Source organism: Nipponia nippon, unplaced genomic scaffold (genome assembly GCF_047370975.1).
Source record: "Nipponia nippon isolate SJK-2023a ecotype South Korea unplaced genomic scaffold, ASM4737097v1 scaffold_7, whole genome shotgun sequence".
Taxonomy (NCBI): Eukaryota; Metazoa; Chordata; class Aves; order Pelecaniformes; family Threskiornithidae; genus Nipponia; species Nipponia nippon.
In genome coordinates this window covers 39540935-39561835 of record NW_028262391.1, presented here as the reverse complement: position 1 = coordinate 39561835, position 20901 = coordinate 39540935, and the positions used below count along the sequence as shown (strand labels likewise).

Sequence of the window (20901 nt, the reverse complement as noted above, 5' to 3'; positions counted from 1 at the left end):
GTCTGGGTAATATAGGTTTTTTGCATCTTGCAGTCATAAACTTAGGGAAGAGGAGAGAGTGCCCTGCCCTGCAGTTCTTAGGGGCAACTTCTGCGGTCCTACACTTTCATCCCAGCTACTCAAACTACAATTTGTGTTAACTACTTCTGAATGAAAATTGTTACTTTAAGCAGTACAGGGCTGGTGTAACTATAATAAAACCAGTCCAAGTGTTCGGCCCTTTCTCTTGCATGTTTTCTGCCTGGGATGTGCAAAGAAAAGTTAACTTTCATAAACTCTCATTTCAAAACAACCCAGAAAACCCCAAGTGCCCATATGAAGCAAGGTAAATTATCTCACATCTGAGCATTTAGGTTTGAAACACTGCCCCCACCTGAACTTCTCAACAGTATTTTTATGGCTTGCCAACCACCTCACTGCTGTGCAGACGCCCTGCTTACCTGGGCGACACTGATCGCACCAGGATTACCATAGTCGATATCATTAACTGCTTTAGATATCAGTGTATGGGGCCAGTTCTTTTTGTCATACTTACTGTTCCAGTGACTCGCAGGCCACCTGTGGTTCATCCTTTTAGCTTTTTCTAGACCCCAAAGCAAAATGCACAGGACATGGTGAAACATCCCATAAGGCTGCAGAGGTGGGTTCCACTGTACTGCAGAACCATGGGGTGGCTGCCAAATCTAAAGGGGTTTCTTCCTGTTAGAAATGAAATAGTAATCCTGCTGGCCAGATGCACCTTCTCTTGGTAGAAAACGGAAAGAAAATACATACAAGACTGCAGAGAGCATCTGCGTGTTACTGTCTTACAAAAATAGAGGAAGAAGCACATAGTAATTGGAAAATTAAAACTTACTGTCCATTTTCCTTTCACTTCTCCTCCCAATGCATAAAAAAGGAAATCACTTGAAGCCAACTTTACTTCAATTAGCAAGAGCTAATTTCATTCCAGATGAGAGTTCTGAAATGTAACAGTAACTATTGAGGAGTGGACTCCAAACAAATGCCTGATGTGCAGAGAAAATAGTGGATAATTAACCCACATTGAGTAAGAGCTTTAACAAAAAGTCTGCCGTTTAAAGCCTGATCCAATATGTAACAGAGTGTCCTCAGGATGGGAGAGAATCCAACCTAGTACATTAGCATTCTGTTGTTAAGACCTACTCAGAGATGCTTTCAGGTTTGTTTGGCAGGGGGGGTTAAACCAAAATGGAAGAATAGGCTTGTTCCACTTTAATGGAATTTATTAGTATTAATTCAGAAATATACAGACCAATTAATATAATCACATTTAACATGCAGAACCACTGTGGAAGGAAAACATGAACAGAAGTGGGCCTTCACAGAAGGTGATACATTGTCAAGATTATTTCACTTGATTTTAGTAATTCTTCTCTGTCTCAATTCTGGAAACGCTGCAGAAGTCCAGAATTCAGGACTATGCAAAGTGAGAAGCACTAGAGTGGACAAGGTAACTAGACTAGGGTAAGCCAGTTTTACAAACCTCTTGATTAGCAACCAACACTTTTGCTAATTCAAGGGACGTGAAAGTCCATAAAGTTAAAGGGAGCTTTACAGTAGTTTGATGCCTTTGCTGGAAAGCTAGTTTTAGTAGTATTAGTTTCTGTTTTTTCTAAGAGCCCATCCAGCTCACGCTGAGTTTTACAGAGTCTAGAACAGGAATAAAAGAAATCACAGGTTTAATAAATAATGCTATACTTTTAGCTGAGAGACTGTAAGTGGCTCCAACTCTTTATACATCAGGAAAAAAGTTTAAAATCCAAAATAAGTTAGTATTGTGAAAAAACGTTTAATGTTCAAGAGCAAAGTGGGGAGAAAAAAAGGTCTTCAACCTCCTAACTGGGCTAGAGGCAGAATCTGGCAACATACTGTTTCCCTGCCACTGAACAGCAATAAAACCTATTTTGCATATCACACCATATCAGCTTCTCAGACCTCATGAAAATTGTCAGAGAGGAGAAAAAAATTCCTCAAACTAAAACAAAATTAAGGGCTGCAGTCACAGCCAATGAGAAGCACAAGTTTTAAATACATATACAATGATGTCCAGAAATCTTTTCTGGACAACATGAAATCTTTTTGCATAGACCCAGCAATCATTAGGTGATTTTTGTTTGTGGCAGTTTCACCTATCTCCTTCCAAAAGTTCAATCAATTCAGCTCAATTCAACTCACTAAGAAAAAGCAGCAATGGACCGACTGACTCCAGGATTCCTCATAACTATACAGTGACAATTTTTTAAAGGAGAAAGTAGAATAAAAACAAACCAACAAACCAAAACCATTCGACTCTGAGTAGTTGCACCGAATCATCATCATCTTTGGGGGGAAACAGTTAATCTTTCAGAAAAAATGACAGAAGAAAAGGATATCTGATATCTTTTGTTCTAAGTAACAAACACCCAAGGGAAAAATTGTGCCACCGTTGTGGCAGTGCTCTAAAATTGATGACATACATCAGTCATGAAGAAAGTCTTCAGAGATCCCATGCATGGTGTGAGAAACCAGAAAACTGACAAGGTGTCAGTGTAAACACACCGACAATACTCTGCAGAATCAAAGCCTTCAGCAAGAAGTCAGCCCCAATAACAGCCATGTTTTTCCATCGCTATGTACAACAACTAAAAACTTGTAAAAACAAACAAGGTAGCTTCTGCTTTTAGAAATTATTTCTGTGCCTCTTCCTTGAGGCACTTCTGGAACCTTAGCACTAACACACATAATATTTGAGGAGGACAGACTCAAAACCTTATAAAACAAAGGGGTAGAAATTATTGAAGATGCTGAGTCCTTCTTCCATGGCTTCATGTCCATCTTCAAGAGTGGTAGATGCTTCATACAAGCTTATGCAAGCTTGACAGACATACTCTGAAATCTCTTCAGCCTGTTAGCAGCAGCCACCACATAAAAATGTTTCTGTGAACAAAACAGAAGAGTCCAAGTGTGAGTGCAACTGAGGTAAAGGACCTTTTCTGTGGCTGACATGGATTTTTCTTCTTGGTAAACCCATTTACCTCTAGTGACCCACACCTTGTGTGGACTGCAGTGCAGAACAGCTTTGTACTGGGGAACCACTGGTTACTGCAGAACAGACTGCTGGTACTGTGAACTTCTGCAGCATTATTACGAATTGTATAGTGGTACGTCTTTAGATTATGTCTTTTTTAAAATGCAAGTGCAGAAGTCTGTGACCAAACAGCTGGAGTGCAGGAATGGAAAACGTGTAAGCCTCTGGTTTAACTCCTTGGCAAGGAATTACAACTCTCCAGTGATAAAAGAAAAGGAAATGGTCCTCACTGAGTTTTCCTTACATTTCCATCGGCTTGTTTGTATCAAGATCACTGTGTTCACCTTTCAGGATCGATTATCTACAATCCAACAGAGACTCCAATAGAAATTCTTATCGATCACTTCTTATAAAATTTAGTTCTGAAGGAGCATGGGGTTATCAGAAAGGTCCCGAAGAGTTCTCTGGATGAGTTTAAGCCTAATTTTTTCTCTCCCCCACACTTTTACTCTCTGCAACGGGAGGTACAAAACTGCCTTATGTTGTATCCCTACTCCATAGTGACAACAGAACAATGCAACTGTTGTCAATGGAAAAAAATCTCTTCAATATAAAGAGAAAGAACATTTAATATAAGCTAAGTAGCATCTGAACTCTCTGAACTTGTAAAGAAAAAACCTAACACTTACGAACATCAATCAGAAGGAGTAAAAATTGAAACCAAACTTGCTAAAAATAGAAGCAATATCATTCTGCAGGAGAAAAAAACGTAATTTACAACTGAAAATAGACTTCCCAAACTCATATTTATGAGAAAGAAGCCTGTGGGCAAAAGTGAGCCAACATACAAAAAAGGAGGGAAGGGCTCTGCCTGTGCTGAGCTGATTTTCCCTCTGGAAGGAGATTTGCCAGACTTTGTCTATTTACCTTCCATTTTCTGTGAGCCATGTAACTCTGCAGCAACAACTGGGACTTCAGGCGAAGCTTGGACTTCTTGGCTTTGGCAGGTAGATTGTTTAACCACTCGTGCTTCAGACACTGCGTTGCACTCATCCGGCAGCTACGGGAGAGAAAATCTGCCATGTAAATCCAGCTACTCTCGTTGCCATTTTCTCAGTGCCCTGTGCTCCTCAATATTATTGATAAAGAAACTGCCTTAAATGAACCAACACGAGTGAAGACGCTTCCTGAGATGCTGTTCATCCTGGTGCACGGGATCCTAATGACATCCTGCACTCTCCAGTGTAAGGGCTGCGTGGTGTGAAAAGCTGCTGGTGAGTCTGCAGTGGGTTGATTGAGCTATAGTTAAGTACTGTATTTTGCCTTTTTAGGGTTTGGGTGTGAGTGTGGGTTTTTTTTCTTTGAAGCAGCAGCTGTACAGGTTCATCAGTCTGTGTGTATCATTTTGTTATGTGAATGCAGAACTTTGCCAAGAGAATCGGTGAATACAGAGAAATAGTATTTGTGGTGTTATCTGTCTGTCCTGATAGTGCAGGCTTGTTCTATGCTTCACATTTAAAAAGCACAATTGTCTGTTCACCCTAAACTTGGATCAAGCTAAGCATACATTATATCCTGACATTCAACAGTGGGCCCAAATGCAAAGGCCTATCCAAAAGGCTTTGAGAAATATATGGTAATAGAGGAAATCTTGGGGGAGAGGTGTTGAGAAAAAAACATTTCATTTGCCTTTTTTCAAAACAAAAGCCTATGTCTAGCTCCTGATCTTTGTCTGAGCTGTTACAGAGAAGATAATGAAAAGATGAGCAGACTCCTGCCTGCTCGCACCTAATTTCAGTAGTCAGGGGAGGTAGGCACAGATCTTGCACAAGGCCCGACCAACCATCCCAGCATGGCAAAGGTGCCTAGTCTGTAGGAGAGCAGAGGCTGTCCATATACCTTGTGAACAACCAGGCCAACTAATCATTGCTCTTTGCATCTCACTGACAACACTCTTTTCTTGCATAGTCATTTTTTTTTCACAGCTTCTAACCAGACTTTGCATAATGTCCCTCTGGAGTCCCTATTCCCATTGCACAGAAAAATGGAAGGCTCCAAAGCAAAGTTTACAGCCTCACAGCAAATCATCATCACAGCCTGAGAAAAAACCCTTTGTTGTCTCCTGCTGGCAATATGCTAAAGTTCAGTTTATTCTTAGCTTTTCATATGACTTATTGTTCAAAATGTAATTAGTATTAGAACTGATTTGTCTGATTTAGATAATGATCTGGAAGTTGTTAATATTCTAAGCACTCCTTTGAATTCCCCTCAGACACACAATCTGTTTTACTGTATGCATCACTTCCTGTTTTGATTAGTTTTGTATCTACTCAGCAAGAGAAAAATTTCTCTACTCACTCACCCAACCCCATAGCCATGGTCTGACATCAATATCCTCTTCATTCTCTTGTGTCGTTTCCTATGGGCAATCATTTTTTATTTCAGTGGAGCCAAGACTGAGAAGCCACGTGCAGACTTAAGGCCCAAATGCTCCTTAATATCTACCAAATGCATGTAGACCACTTTGAAGAGAACAACGCACATTTTCACAGCTGCAGCTTCCATTTACCCTCCATGGCATTCAAGAGACATTTTTGCAATTTGTGTCAGGGCTTGTGAGAATTCAAAGTAACAATAGAAGTAGCTTTTGCTCAGAGAAGGAAAACTAAAGACAGATTCCTACACAGCAAGTCTTTCCAGATTTCCTCTGTTCTGCCTGTATTGATGCTACTGTGAAAAGCAACTTTCTTCAGTCAAGGTACACAGACATTGTCCTTTTAAATAGGGGCTTTTGAATCACTGAGGAACTGCCCAGCAAGCAAAGATACAGCATACAAAAATGTCACGTAGTAAGTTCTCATTGTTGGCTGCAATCCAAACAGTTGGCTAGGAGGAACTTAATGTCATTAGGTGCTACTGTCCTTAGGATCAGACAAAGAGTTACCTTTTCTCCTTCACGAGTAGTCGGGAAATAAAGTCTTTAGCTTCCTCCGATAGCTGTTCAAATGCTTCTGCATCAAAATCCCAGCTGCAATTGACTACATAATTCATTGTCTCCGCATCAGTTTCTCCCAGGAATGGGGACAGGCCACTAAGCCTTAAAAAAAGAAATAATGGGAGGGACATGAGTAGTTACTACAATGCAAGATGCATTTTCCTTCTACAAATCCTCTGCTTTATAATTTTGTTAGCTTATGGAGAGGAAAGACTCTTGGCTATGGGGGTTCCACTTCTCAGTCCCTGCCAAGATAAGCCAACAGTCTGGAGCCATAAAGCATTGTAGTGCTAGTGTTACTCTCTAGCAGTTCACCCAGCTACGTCAGGGAGCACTGTTAATAGATCCCCAAGGAAATTAATTCAGTGAGGATCTAGGTACATACTTCAGTGCTTTCCCAGCTAGGAAAGCTAGAGGGACTCAAGCACTTTCCTAAATCAAGGCCCATATCCGTATTTGGCTTGAATTAAACAGAATTCTGAACAATAGCATACTTTTTTCAATTAGTCTCTAAGCCCAGATTTATTGCTTCAGTCATTTATTACTTCATTCAGCTGGGTTTTGGCTAACACAAATTTAAACCAGAAGTGTATCCAGTTCACAGAAAGCATCTGTGAAAGATTCCGGGATGCAAAGTCAGCTCATCAGAAGGCAAGACTTCGGACAGACTAGCCATCCACGGCCACCACCCAGATATCAGAGAAAAGTTTTAGCCCTATTTGTGACATGACATTTTTTAGACCCCTGGCCTAACACCCAACATTAATTCCTCTGTGCAGATGCAGACCAAGTCCAAGCTACTAAAATGATCAGATTGCAAATTTGAAAATCAATTCATCAAGAATGCAATCAAAATGAAAATACTAACATGCTTTGCGCAACTTTTCCAAGTAAAAAAAAGACCTGACCCATTTTACTTTGCTAAATAAGGTGGTAAGGGAGAAGAATAACATTTACATATTTATGAAAAGGATTATTTCTTGTTTAGAGACTTTGTACACACAGCGAGGTGCCTTTGCATTAATGGCTGGGTTTTTTAACAGAATGAATTAGGAGGAATCCCAGCCAGATGGGCTCAGTGGCTGCTGCATTCCTGCTCTGCAGATACCCTCCACTGGCGTGCTCTTGCAGAGCCTTTGGTGCCATCGCCACAACCTCTCACAGGGTTACTCACAACATATAGGTGATGACGCCTACACTCCACATGTCTGTTGGGAAGGAAACAAAGTCATAGTTCACCACTTCAGGAGCCAAGAACTCTGGAGTTCCGAAATTAACCTTCAGTTTCTCACGAGGTTTGTACCTTTGCAGGGAAGAGAGAGACATCACTGCTGAGAGCAGGCTGGGGAACACATCTCACACTTGTAAAAATCAAGGCATGGCTTTTTGCCACGTGAGCATGGCAGAGCGAGCATAGTAGACTCACCCAGGCAATCAGGACAGCATTAAGGTCTTTAAAAAAATAAATTGGTGAATTTTGCCATGACTTCAGGTGAATACACCATCCCTTTGCCAGAGCAAAACCAGAAGGGAGACCAAGGGCAATAAAACCCACAAAGGCCTCCCCCACAGAGTGACAGCAGCTTTTCTCTCTGCCGGGCTCCACAGGACGGTTTCCAGCAGATGTCGTCCAATATAAAACAAATAAAGCAGCTTCCATTATAACAGGTTTGGAGAGCATTTGCTTAGTGGGATGTACCCAGCTACAGCTCAGAGTAAAGGTCTGTGTAACAGATACGAGCACAATGTAACTGCTAAGGTGGGACTCTGAAGAGGATTATTCAGGCTCGGTAACAAGTTAAACAAGGATCCCATATAGGGAGAAAATAATTCTGTTCTATTGCTTAAAAGGGAAAGATTACAAAACCGAACCAGTAATAATTGTCACTGATGGCAGCCCGAGTTACATGTGTGTACAGACAGAACAAACCATTAAAGCATTGCTTCTACATCTCTATTTCCTGCGAGATCTTGTTTTCAAAATGGCTTTAGTAGAAGTTTGCATCTTTACCCTCCCAATTTAAAAAAAAAAAAAAAGAAAAAAAAAAGAAAGCCAAACCAAACCCTCAATGTATCCGTTTCCGTTCTCATAAAATACTTCTGAAAGAACAAAGTCCTTGGACAGATACATACACACACGTAGGTAGATATATGCATGAATGTACAAGGTTTTGGCTTAAGAAAAGCCTCAAAGGGTTTAGAAAAGAAATAGAGAAATGTTGTTCTTACTGTTATACTAACAGGAGTCATTCCTTTTTATTCTAGGGGAATTGACTCATGCTCTCACAGCTTTCCTGTAACAAAGGAGCAAACTAAAAAAATTGCGAGCAAAGTAAAAGAACAGAGAAAAGTCCATATTTCTCTGAGGGCTTCCTGTTTCACATGGGATGGCTCAAACACACCTTTTTTTTTTTCTTTCACCTTTGATCAACTTATCTACATAAAGAGTTTAGCAGATAATTTCCACAAATAGAGCCTGCACAATAAAACCCAGCAGTTAAGTAGTCTCTGAGAGCCTTCATGGAGTCCCTAGAGTAAAAGCTCTACATAAGGAATAATTTTGAGATAATTAGAACACCAGTGTAGCTTTATCCAACAGAAATGTTATTTGAAAAAGTAATTAGATAATTAATGCACACAGCAGAAAACGCATGCCTGCAGCAGCATACTGCTTAGCTCATTCCCATAGCAGAATTACTTTAGAGTCACCAACATGCATAACACCCCCCCGCCCCAAGAACTACCAAAAACACGTCAGAGGTTTGTGGGTTTGTTTTGGTTTTGTTTTTTAAAATAAATCCATAATTGAACTCTCTTACCTCCTTGCTAATCCAAAGTCAATAATTTTAATCTGGTTTCCTGTGTGATTTACACATAGTATGTTTTCAGGCTACAAAAAGAGAAGAGGGTATTTTCAGTTAAATGTTTGAGAGAGAGATCTAGCAAAAGGGTACACAAATCTCAGAGATTTTCATGATAATTTTTAGTACAATACTTTTCCTTCTGTTCCTATCATGGGAAAGAAAGATTTGACTGGCATACTGAGTTAGTGGAAGGTTTGGTTTTGGACCTCCCATGAAGAAGTTTAACTTCTGTTGCTGTATAACAATATTCCTATATTTCACCATAGGTGACAAATAGATTTTGAAATGGAAAGCCCCCCCTGTGTAGAATGGTAGGGTCAGTCTGATGGTTGAGGCTTACCCACTGGATTTGCTCCTTAAGTATAAAAGTAACGCCATAAAAAGCCACAAGATATATGTCAAATGCACCCTTTGGTTTGCCCACAAAGGCAAAAATTTGTTTTTTCCAATATTTTTGAAGGTGAGGATGGGGGGGATGATGGTGACCAAACTTATTACAACTGCAGAACTGTCTACAGGCCAACCAGCTCTAATATCGTTTGTGTAAGGTGCTGTATAAACAAGCAGAAAAAAAATCAGTTGCTATTTCTGTTCAAAAAGATCAGTTATTAAGGGGCCATTAGGAAAACATTGTCATTTTACTGCAGTTCAGTTCCAGGCAGTAAAAAGTACAAACAATATGAAGATGATTGAAGAGATATTTGAACACAGTTGCAAGGGGGCAGGGGGAAGTGGAGGGACGACTGCAGGCATTTCTAGTCAAAGAGGGGTCTGGGTGTGGTTTTTTCATTGATGACAAAAGGGCTTTGTTTAATTCTGCACAGAATGAAAAGCTTCTGATGGAAGAGAGGCAAAAGCACAGAATCCTGCTCATTTCACTATTCTAAACAAGCTACCAAATAGACATTGGAAAAAAACCTACTGACCTTCAGATCTAAATGGAGAATATAATGCTGGTGCAAGTAGTGGACTCCTTCACAAATCTGTTTGGTAAATAGGATTGCATCCAACTCAGTTAGATTGTAGTTTTCATCTGTGATCCGGTCAAATAACTCACCACCATCAAGACTAAAATTTTGACGTAGAAAAGTGTTAAAAACCCTAAAATTCCTCATTAGCTCAATTTATTTCCAAGTTGGGAACTTAGTCTCCCTAATTTAGCAAGGGTCCTAACAACACATCTAATATAAAGTGTATCAGTAGTCTCAATGACTTCAAGAGACTTATTTCTGAGTGTGAAATTAAGTATCAATCTAAATTAAAAAATGGAAAAGTTGTCGCTAACATTTGGGGGGGATATATGTCAAACCCAAACCCACACGACCTGGTGATCCAACGGGGACCTGGAAAACCTACAGGGAGTACCCAAAGTATCTATTCTTTGCTCATCTTATTAGTCTAGAGAAAATAAGTCTTCAACCTATAAAATTTACTAAATGAAACTTCTCAAACTGAAAGTTATTTTACATGAGCTGACAACTGGACTTAATCCTGCAGAAAAATTAAGAGAAAATTGCATCAGATATATAGCTCTGACAAGGTTCTGCAAGGTAAAAACTTCAGGTATTGATTTCAATATACACATTTTAAATGTCTTATCAGATTTATATTTGCTATTTCATTTTGCATTCTTTTTTCCTTCATTTTATTAACAGTTAGTTCTGTAGCAGAAACTCAGTTTTTACATTATAAAACTTCAGGTTTTTGTAAAGCAATACACCACTACACAGAAAAGGCAGCAGGTGTGCATCATGAAGTCTCCCTTTTGTGAATTCCATATTTGATATAGATCAAAATTCTTATTTAGCTTCAAATTGGGAGGCATTTTTATTAATCCTAAAATTATTCAAAGGAGGCAGACCGTGCATATAATGAATCACCTTCCTACCTTCTCCATGTCTTTTCTAATTCTACTTAAAACACCTCACTCCTCCTCGTGGCCTGGGTCTCTCACCTTCACTCTCTCCCTAATATGAGATTTTATTTACCTACAACACTTTTATGTAATTTGGTAGCTAGGGACAATGTTGGGGCCCCTAAGTTCAACTTAAATGAAAAATGAACCATAGTGAAGTTCTGTTCATTAACAATCTTGTAATTTCATTCATAGTCTTGAAGATAGCTGCCTTTCTTACCATTTGTTTAAACTGTAATCGTGCCAAATATATAATTTTTAATCTGAAGAAATTACCTTTTAAACATATTTTTTTTCCTTCTGAAAGCGAAATCAACTCTCTCTCAGGCTGGGAAATCACCCAAGTCTTCTTCACACCTCAGAATTATCATTCCCTATTTCCTTTAGTGACCTGAGAAAACCCAAACATCTGACAACTCCCGAGATCATTTAAACTTACTATTCCATGATCAGAGTGATATTATTTTTGGCTTCAAAAGCATCATAAAGCTGGATCAGATTCACGTGATTTAATTGGTTCATGACATTAATTTCATTTTTTACTTCCTCCTGAAAAAAACAATAAATTAACAACAAAATGAGCAAAATATGCTCCTTAAATTCCAATATATTCAAATACAATTATTTGTAAAACCCAATAACAGCTATACCACAGGTCTCATGTGGAGAGAAGGTTTAACCACAAACACAGGAGATGACAAACAGTCAAAGTCCAAGCTGTTACTTACTAAGACAGATTTTACAGTATCTGGTATTACCCAACGACAAGTTCCCTCTTATGGCCTGATTCAGGGAAGCGGTGTTAAGGTGCTTGCAATAAGGCCAGGTTTAGAGTGTGCTCACTTGGATTCACAGCAACATAGTTACCCTCTCTTTTGCTCCTTTCACTTTTATGATTTTGGCTGCCAGGTTGAGACCAGTTGATATTTCCGTGCACTTGTGAACTTGCCCAAAACGCCCCCTGTTGATACCAAAGAAAAGACGGGAAACCAGCTTAACACAGCTCACCGCAGAAACTTTTCATATAACTATTCTTATCGTTGATTAAAAATAGCACAGTACAAAGTGAACAGAATCAGGTGGCCAGCAGCATGAATCTCCTCTTTCTCTCAGCTTATGAAGGATTAGTTTTATCTTTCCAGCCAGTTGTTCAATGCTTACATTAAAATATTATGCCCCCTTCATATTACTACATTTCACCGTGGTATGATGACCTGATGATATTCTTTTTCGGTTCTGTAACTGTACCCGCTTGCTGTCCTTCAGTGATGCGTTAGTGGGTATATTAACAAGGATATTTCTGTCCTGATCTCATAACTTTTTAAATGACTATAAGACCAGTAACTGTAGCCACTCCACAGACTGCATTTCTTGCGTGTTGTAAATTCTCCCCCATGTCACCCAGATATGTTAATGCCCCTTGGGATGATTTCTAAACACCATCTTTCTGCTATTGCATCATCAGGCTTATACTTATTAAGCCATATTTGTACTTGGATCAGCCTGTAAATCAAACCTCCTTGTCAGATAAATAAGGATACAAGAACACAAAGGCTGAAGCAGCTGCAGACTTCCTATGAGTGAAAACTAAATGTAAGGTCAAAACAATTATAACTTCTCCCTTAGTTTTAACGTGCAGTTCAGCACGGAAAAAAGATTTTGGAAGCTGCCTGACCTAATGGGCTTTGCTGACTTCAAATGCTCCGAATCTGTCTGCCTGAAGGTTACAGGTTTTTTCTCATGACACCAGCTGTGGCCAGGATTATTAAAACAAATGCAAAAAACAGTCATCCAAGATCACAGTCAGGCATCTGAAAATGGAACCGGGGCAAAAACCAGTCATTTAAGGCACACCCCACACACACACACCCCAAAATCAACAGAAGGTTGATATAAGGAGCCCAGTAACTACGGTAGCCCAAAAAGTCTCAAGGATGAACCTGATCACTCTGGCTGCAGTGAGCTTGTAGGTGCCTCACCCACGCACACGTTGGAGCCATCTGAAGAAGACAGCTCTAGCTCTCCAGCTAAGTGCATTTCTCTGTGCCTCAGCCACCAACAGCAGTACAGCATTAGGGGCAGGGAGACTTACCCCCCCAGTACTTCATGGCGACACACCGAGTAGCACGTTGTCACCTCTGTTTGCTTGACACTCACTATGCGATGTTCGAAAGGAGCCGGAGGAGAAGGGCTGTCATCTAAAGGGGAGACAAGCTGGTCGTTGAAATGTTTCTGCACACATCTCTGCACTCAATTTCACCTCCCTCCCATCAATGACTTCAATCCACAGGACGTGCATATCACCTTATTGTGTTTGCTAAGTGTAATGAGAAGTCTTAACTGCCTTCCATGCTCCCAGTATTCACCGCTCCACAAAACCGTACTCTTGTGCTCCCCCCACCTTCAGCATCGCTGTTCCTCAAGGGATGAACCCAGTTTCTCAGACAGGCAGTGCTGACGCGGAGCCGGGACCACAAACACCCACACGCAGCTCCTGCCCTGCCTCAGCCCTCAGCGCTTCTGTGCCTGGGAGAAACTCTGGGAGCCAACACAAACACCCGGACAAGCCAGCCTCCGACTGCTGCCGATAAGCTGCTCATACAAACACTCAAAACAGAACTTCAGTATAAAGTGCACTACCCTCTGCCCCGTCTTTTCTCTTTGCTTCGTGTTCCTCTACCACAGCATCATTTTTTCTTCTGCTGGAATTCAGACAAGCACCGAAGTATCTGGATAACATTAAGCCTGCAATTCCTTCACTATTTTTAGAGTGGCATGCAAGTAAAATAACCATTGCATTTGCAGCTAGCCGTAAGAAGGGAGCTGCTGAAAATATCCAAAATCTCTCTGTTACTTCAAGTGAGGAACTTTTACTGCCGACTTTCTTTTACAGATGAGGAATACAGGCCCAGAACTGAGAACAGGATCCCACCTCCTGAACCTCAGCTCTGTTTTTTTAACACAGTAAACCCACTGGACACCTTTAGAAGATCAACATCTTAGTCTATGCATTAACAGAAGAGGTCACCTGAAAAAATACTTGGAAGTTTGAAAAAACTACCCTTGATTTTCTTTTAATCATGACAGGGCAGCTGGAGAGACCAGCACAAATACACAGCACTGATAAACGATGACAGTTATTGGTAAAATCAGAAAGTTTCTCCTAGCAGCAAGATTTTTGCAGACAATGTCCAAGTTAAAGCTGCGAACATTAACATTACAACTATTAAGTTTAATCAGTTTGTGGGAAGCTAAATCAGTGAACCATGATACACTTAACGTCCAAGTTTTTCTAAGGTAAAGCTTCCACAAACCCACTTTTGGTGTCCCCCATTCAAACAATTTTACAATTAATCTCCAGATATCTTGAGTTGCAATTTAACATGTATTCAACTCATCTCCAGCCACTGCTGAGAAAGCCAGATCCAGGTCAGGACATCTACCCATGTATGTACATTCTGGAACATACGCATATTTATGCTGCCAGGAGAGACTACTCCCTGAAACAACGCAATCAAGTGTTCACACAGTAACTGAGAAGCGATCTATGGCCAACAGCACAACAAAGACCACACGAGATATTCCTCCTGCAATATTCTGCTGCTCGCTGGATCTCCAGTCCATAGCTGCTAAAGCATACCTGGTTTGTGTACTCTATCTTAAGGAATAAATGCTTAATCTAAAGCAAATGGATTTTTTCAAAATCACTCATACTTCTGATCACACATATACTTCACCCAATTTTATTTTAAAGGAACTTTTTTTCCAAAACACACTTTAAAAGGAAAATTACTATTAAAAGAATTTGTACAAATGTTAATTCACTTGTTATTTACATAGCCAAAGGCACCCATGGCAAAATGCTCTTGAACTGTAAGACACAGGTGGTCTACTGAGCACTGCTCCAGCTATTATTGTATATATGAGACACGAGTAGCAAAAAATCCTCAGCATAAGAGTTTCCGAGAGTAACTGCAAGTAACTCACCGACGATCATTTCATCCTGTGTGGGAAGCTCTTTGCTAGCTTTCAATGATTTGGTCTTCTCTGGTGCCATTCCTGTACACTGATGAGCATCATTTTCACTTCCCCCTAAAGATGCAGACTCAGATTCTCTCCTCTCAGATTTGGCATCTGTCAGGGATTCTTCTGCTTTTGCTGTTTCTTGATGGATTTTCACTTCTACCCCTAGATCTTTTGTAGGCTCCTTTGCAGAGATACTCTGTGAGGTTACGGGCTTGCATTTTAATTCTGATTTCTCTTCAGCCTTTTTACCTGGCTTGGGCTTGCTCAGTAATGGCTGTTGCTTCCCCGCTTGAGGTGCAAGTTCATTTTGTTTTTTGTCCCCTTTCACTTCTTGATTTGGCTCAGTGCTGATGTTTTTAGGACTCTGTTGAAGTTTTAATTTGTCAGGCAGCTGTTTGACTCCTTCCACTTCTGCTGGTGTGGAGGATAGGGATTTTACTTTGGGACTTTTACCTCTGTGATCATTTAAGTTTCCTTCCTTGGTCATCTCAATCTTTTCTTTCCTTTCAGTCATGTGTACATTGATGGATATCCTGCAGAGCAAACAGTTGACATTTTACGCAGATGACTAGCTTTGCTTTTGTAACTTTCTGGGGGAAGAAAAATCTATAGGCTTCTGAAACCACAGATTTCTACACTATTAAAGAAATCTAACCATATTAATCCTCTTAGGAAATACTCACAGCCCTAAGGGAAGAGCACCAAAAAGCATGCTGATGCTTCTTCTGTGTCTTCATCTGTGTATATGCCTGCCTTCTGCTGAACACAAAATATCTCACACTGCAAAGTGTTAATCCCACATTTGAAAGTTTACCCACTTTCTGCAACTATTACAGTTGGTCTAACAAAATGTCACTCATCTGGGCAGAGAGGGGATAGTGATGGCCTTCACAAATTACAGGCTGATTATCTAAATGACTGATGGCTCTTACGGCTCTACAAATCCAAAGGTTTGCATCCATCCCAGTTCTCTTCCAGCTGGCTGACTTGCACACTCAAACATCTGTATTTGTGTCTTCTGATGGGATAGCATTCTTTCCACAGCTTTCTGTTAAAAATGTAACTTCCATAAACTCTCTCACTCCATCAATACTGTTTTCCTTGGCATTCTAGCTACTGGAAAAGTATAATAATTTCTTTTCCTTGTGTTGCCTAAAAAGAATACGGGTTAAAACCAATTCTCTATGCTCCTAAAATCCATCAAAGACATTCATGTGATAGTTTTTTTGAGTCAACTGTTACTGCTCCGACTGTCACGAGCACACAGTCTGATTTCAGTGAGACTGAACCAAAACTTGTGAGGCTGTAAAGCAGATTTTCTACAACAGCAAGTAAAGAAAATTTCTAATGTCTAGGAGAGAATGTAACTCATTTTTGCAAAAGTTATTGCCTCTTTCAGTGAAGTGACCTTATTACAAGAGATGTTATAAAAGAAAACGTTTCTGCTTTTGCCTAACAAGAGTCTGAAGTTTCTCATTTTCAGCACCTTTAACACCCTTGCGTTGTGCTATGAATCTAAGCTGCACCGGAGTGAGCTATCAGAGCAGCTGAACACAGCTCTGAGCAAACACTTCCACTGCTATCTAGACAAGCCTGAACTCGGCAGGACTCTTGGGCATTTCTCCAAGCAAGGGAACACAATGTTCCTTTGATGCTTCTGCGTGGGCTTACAGACTTCATTAAAAGTTGCATTCATTTCAGAGAGGCGTTTACCACCCTTGTGTGACTTCACACACAGAAGCGTTAACAGGTAGCCTGTGCAGGAAGGCTGCAGCTTCCCCTGGGGTTTACTCAACGTTCTGCCCTCCAGTTACCTGTCCGCCTTCCTCCTCCCCAAACCAAAGTCTTTGGGGCTCATATATCCCCCTGTCCAAACCAGCCAGCTGCTCCAGAAGCTGCTGCCTATCTCCAGGTTCACTGCCTGGCACATCACGATCAACCAGCACTGACTTCCAAGGGGTAACAGCAACTGTTCCTCCGCTGCTTCACAAACACCTTGAGCCATCCTCAAAGTACGGTACAGGCAGAGCCTCCGAGGCAGCACTCCAGCAGGCAGCTGGGACCGACCCGCTCCAGCCGTTGAAGCACAGTGCCCATGGTTCACCAGCCAGAGCCTAAAACCCGCAGGGAAAGTACAGGGAGGTCCGCCTTTTCCTAGTGTTATTACAGCAACCAATTTGGAAGTAATAATGTCTATAAACTATACACAAAGTTGTTCCTGACTGTTTGAAAAGAGGTTACAGTAGTGAAAGCTTCTCCTTTCTCCTGCCACATCCTTACACTCAGCCTCTTAGGAGAAAAATATCCCAGTGTGCCAGCCTTTGCAATGACCCTTTCCCTCGTGAAGCCTATGTGCTGACATCAGGACAACTTTCATTCATTTTGGTAATTTATTCTTCATTCACTTTTTTTTTTTTTTTTTTTTTTTTTTTTTTAAAAGAGTCCTGTAATCTCAGTAGACACGTACCCATTGCACAGGAAGATTTAAGCATCCACCATATATACACAAGTACCGCTACAAATTCAAAGTTTTCAAATTAAAGTACGCATACACAAAAGTAGCATCATGCTCTTGTCTGGGCTTCAGACACCAATGTGTACACATAAGCAATGGGGAAATTCCACACACAAAGTAACATACATATATATACGTATGTGTGTGTCTATCACCCATACGTACGCACATACACAAACAACTTTATATCCACCAGCCCAGACAGAGAAGGCACGGCAGTTAAAATTTGCCACAGAATTTCCACCTGTTGAAGTTTGGTTGGTAGGGGGTTTTTGGTTGTGGGTTTTTGTTGTTTTTTGTTGTGTGTGTTTTTTTAAATTTAAATAAATGGATTTAAAATAAAATCCTAAATAAATAATTCTAAAGGAAATGGATTCTTAAAGACATTACAAAACACCTATAGGAGGAAAAGATTAGGCTAATAGAGATTAAAAAATGAACAATCTGGTCGTATCTTTAGGTGATCAGGCATAAAAAAAACCCCACAAAAACACTGAGGACAGCAAATGAAACAAGTTGTTTGGTTCTGTCATATACTAGTAAATATCGCAAATTCCTTTCACCCCCACAGTTATAGAAACAGAGGAGTTGGAAAGGAGCGAGTGGTTTATAAATGTCCAACTATTTGAGCTATACGAGGGCTGTCACCTTTCGATCTCTAACAGACAGAAGCCCCAACCATGTAAAAAAATCTCCCACACATCTAGCCCTCTGACTCCTTGGCTTCATATAAATTTACACAGGGCCCTTGCCACTTTGAGTTTTTTGCCTTAACCATTTGTAAGGTCTCACCATTCCTATCCTAGCATGGCTGTTTTTTCCCTGGATCATGCCTTAGCAGGAGCTGCTTCCTTTAATGACCTGGCTTTCCATTTTTTCCTTCTAACACATGAAATGGTTTCAGATCACACAGAAAGCTACCAACAAGGCCATTACCTGGTATGTGTCACTTCACACTCTGTGTCAGATATAGCCTGGGCTGCGGAGGGCACAGCTTCCCGGGATGCCACACTCGACGATGGAGGTTTGTTTTCATTCTCTCTGAGTTTCTGATGAACAAGCTGCCTGTGGCACTCATCTAGGTGTGGGGCTCTGTCCATATCGAGTGCTTTAGCAGGAACATTTTGGTTGCCTACATGATCTTGATTTATGAAGGGAAGACCGTTGTGTTGATTCAAAGCTTTGACACCAATGTCCTTTTGCTGTTGACAGCTCTTAGAGCTGTGTGTTTTGCCAGCACCTTCCACTGTTTGCTGCTGCGCCACTGTCTCTTTAACTTGGGGTTTGGAGTCAGCTTTGTGGGCTACAGCACTAGAAGCGTTCACCTTCTCACATGCTCCCTTGTTTTCATCCAGCTTTTTCCCGCTTTTTGTCTCTGAATAAGATAAGCCATTAACAAACTATCCTTGACAAAAGTGACAGCAAAACAGAGAGGGAGTAAAGTAACCCACCATTCAAAATAACCTACACAGTTACGCTCATCTGAAAAGTAGCAAGAAATGCCCTGAAAGGTTTAAAATCCCTACACCAGCAGGCTTGAGACAGCCATTATTAATGCTCATGGCTTAATCAGAGGTTCAACTGCTCTGCTGGCTCTCCAGCAGTGTTACAGATTGAACTTAGATTTCCATAAAGCAAACAAAAAACCTGCAAGGCTCAGCTCACTGCTTTTCAAATCTGAAATCACTCCGAAGGCAAACGTAACAGGTCGTTCAGGCACTGCAGACCCATCCAGAACCCTCCTAAACCCAATACACTCTCTACCTGATTAGAGCTGCAGAAATGCACGGAGCAAGACTCCAGGGGATGCCAGGGCTTGAGACAGTGCATCTTTCATTTTCCACAAAAGGACAAGAAGGTTTTTCAGCCCCTTCTCATTACAACGGTTGTGAATATTAACAACGGAAATTTCTAGGGTAACTTCTTTCAGGGTTCAGCATACACAGGTCACCAGCCACCGAGATTACATCACAACCCAGTGCTGCTTTTGAGGCAGAATTGTGACCAACCATTTACTTTATTTTTGTCACTTCCTAAATGATGAAGCTAAAAAGGGATTCATCCATAATTTAAAGGATTCACTGGCAATTTGTGAAGACAACATGACAGGGCCTGCTCAACATCACGTTCACCCCTGTTGCAACTCCACAGGCATTAATAATGGATGTAGCAGGGCAATGCCCTGACAGATGCATCCTAAATGGAATCTAGCCCTGACATGGCAATGAAACTTGCTGATCAAAAAAAACATATTTCCAATGTCAACATGTCCCTGTTTCAGAGAGGGGGAGGAGGGAGGGCTGGTTCAGATGCATTAAGGCAAAAGAATTTTTTAGGTTTGCTATGTGATATTGCCACTACCTTCGTGGTATCTCCAAACAAGTACTGCTCTCAATTCAGCTCACTGCAATTTCAAAGCAAAAAAAATCTGTGCAGCCAAACAAAGGTGCTGTTTAATTTTCTTTATCTTCTACAGTTTTGTGGGGTTTGATCTGAGGGACAGATGTTCTTGTGGAGGAGGTGAGAACATCTCTATTCTCCCAGTACTGGCGGACAAAGTTACCCAGTTATGTTTGAGTAATTCAGGTAGTGGGAAATAGCAGGCTATTAATTTCCAGTTTGTCTGCTGCACATTCTAGAGTCAAAGCTTGTGGCATGCCTGGAGTGATACATACCTTCCAGAGGCTTCTTGCTTTCAGTTTGGGTTCCTCTGTTACTAAGCACATGCTTAGGTTTTGCACCACTCTCCTCAGGCTTATCTTTGGCCTAAAAATGACAGGGGAACACAAAAATAACAGTTACGGCCAAGGGTGTTTATTTCCCACTAGGTTCCTCCAACTAAGTAAGCATTCAGGCTCTGTAAAATGGACACTAACACCTCTGATCTTCTTATTTTTTAGTTACTACTGCGTTTACTCCCTTCTTCCAGTCTCTCCCTGCTTTTGCAAACAAGATGACAGAATAATACTCACTGCTCTCCAAAATTTTGACTGTCAGAGATTTTGCCTCCTGTCATCTTCACTCATATTGCTTAAAAACCATGACGGTTTTTAACATGAGAGAGAGATTAGAAAAAGCAATGATAATGTATTTCTGCTGCTTTTTGGCTGGTGACTGAAAGATAAGCAAAGTCTCTGAAGATATTGTTAACATATTTGTCTCAAGGCATCTAAAGATTCATGATTTGAGCTATGATAGAGGTGATACCAAAAAATAGCCTCTAGCTTTACAGTAACTCTTGTGCATGTACTTTACATTACACATGTCACCTTTGGCATGGTTAAAAACAGACTCAATGTCTTTTCGCAGCAGATTTTTATTTTTAAGCAAATTTCTTTCATCAATTAAGAAAGCACAGAGGAGGGATATTTTGTAATAGCACCACTAAACACTTTACACAGCAATACATTTGTAATCAAATTAAAACTAAATAACTAAGATTTAGCAAAAAGCATTACACAAAAACAGGAAAAGGTATAACGTATTTCTTGGTTGGCATATAGTTAAAATCTAGTGATGAGCAGCCTCTTATCCTTATTTGTACAAGCAAATAAGCAA

The 20901-nt window shown here is 40.6% G+C and overlaps 1 protein-coding gene across 4 annotated transcripts in view; it reads right to left on the bottom strand.

Annotated features, from left to right (window-relative positions):
• Nucleotides 1–5: 5 nt before the first annotated feature.
• The window catches only part of MYLK3 (myosin light chain kinase 3), a 50157-nt gene continuing 29261 nt past the window's right edge, over nt 6–20901 (bottom strand). For all 4 annotated transcript variants that reach the window (XM_087738989.1, XM_087738988.1, XM_087738990.1 and 1 more), the window contains 12 exons: nt 20019–20109; nt 18280–18718; nt 14790–15361; nt 12895–13000; nt 11670–11763; nt 11242–11351; nt 9814–9955; nt 8843–8913; nt 7198–7326; nt 5973–6125; nt 3956–4088; nt 6–2937 (listed from right to left, as the gene is read on the bottom strand). In XM_087738989.1, the coding sequence (XP_087595115.1) occupies nt 2866–2937; nt 3956–4088; nt 5973–6125; nt 7198–7326; nt 8843–8913; nt 9814–9955; nt 11242–11351; nt 11670–11763; nt 12895–13000; nt 14790–15361; nt 18280–18718; nt 20019–20109 (2112 nt within the window). In that variant the 3' untranslated portion in view covers nt 6–2865. The remainder of the gene's footprint in view (nt 2938–3955; nt 4089–5972; nt 6126–7197; nt 7327–8842; nt 8914–9813; nt 9956–11241; nt 11352–11669; nt 11764–12894; nt 13001–14789; nt 15362–18279; nt 18719–20018; nt 20110–20901) is intronic.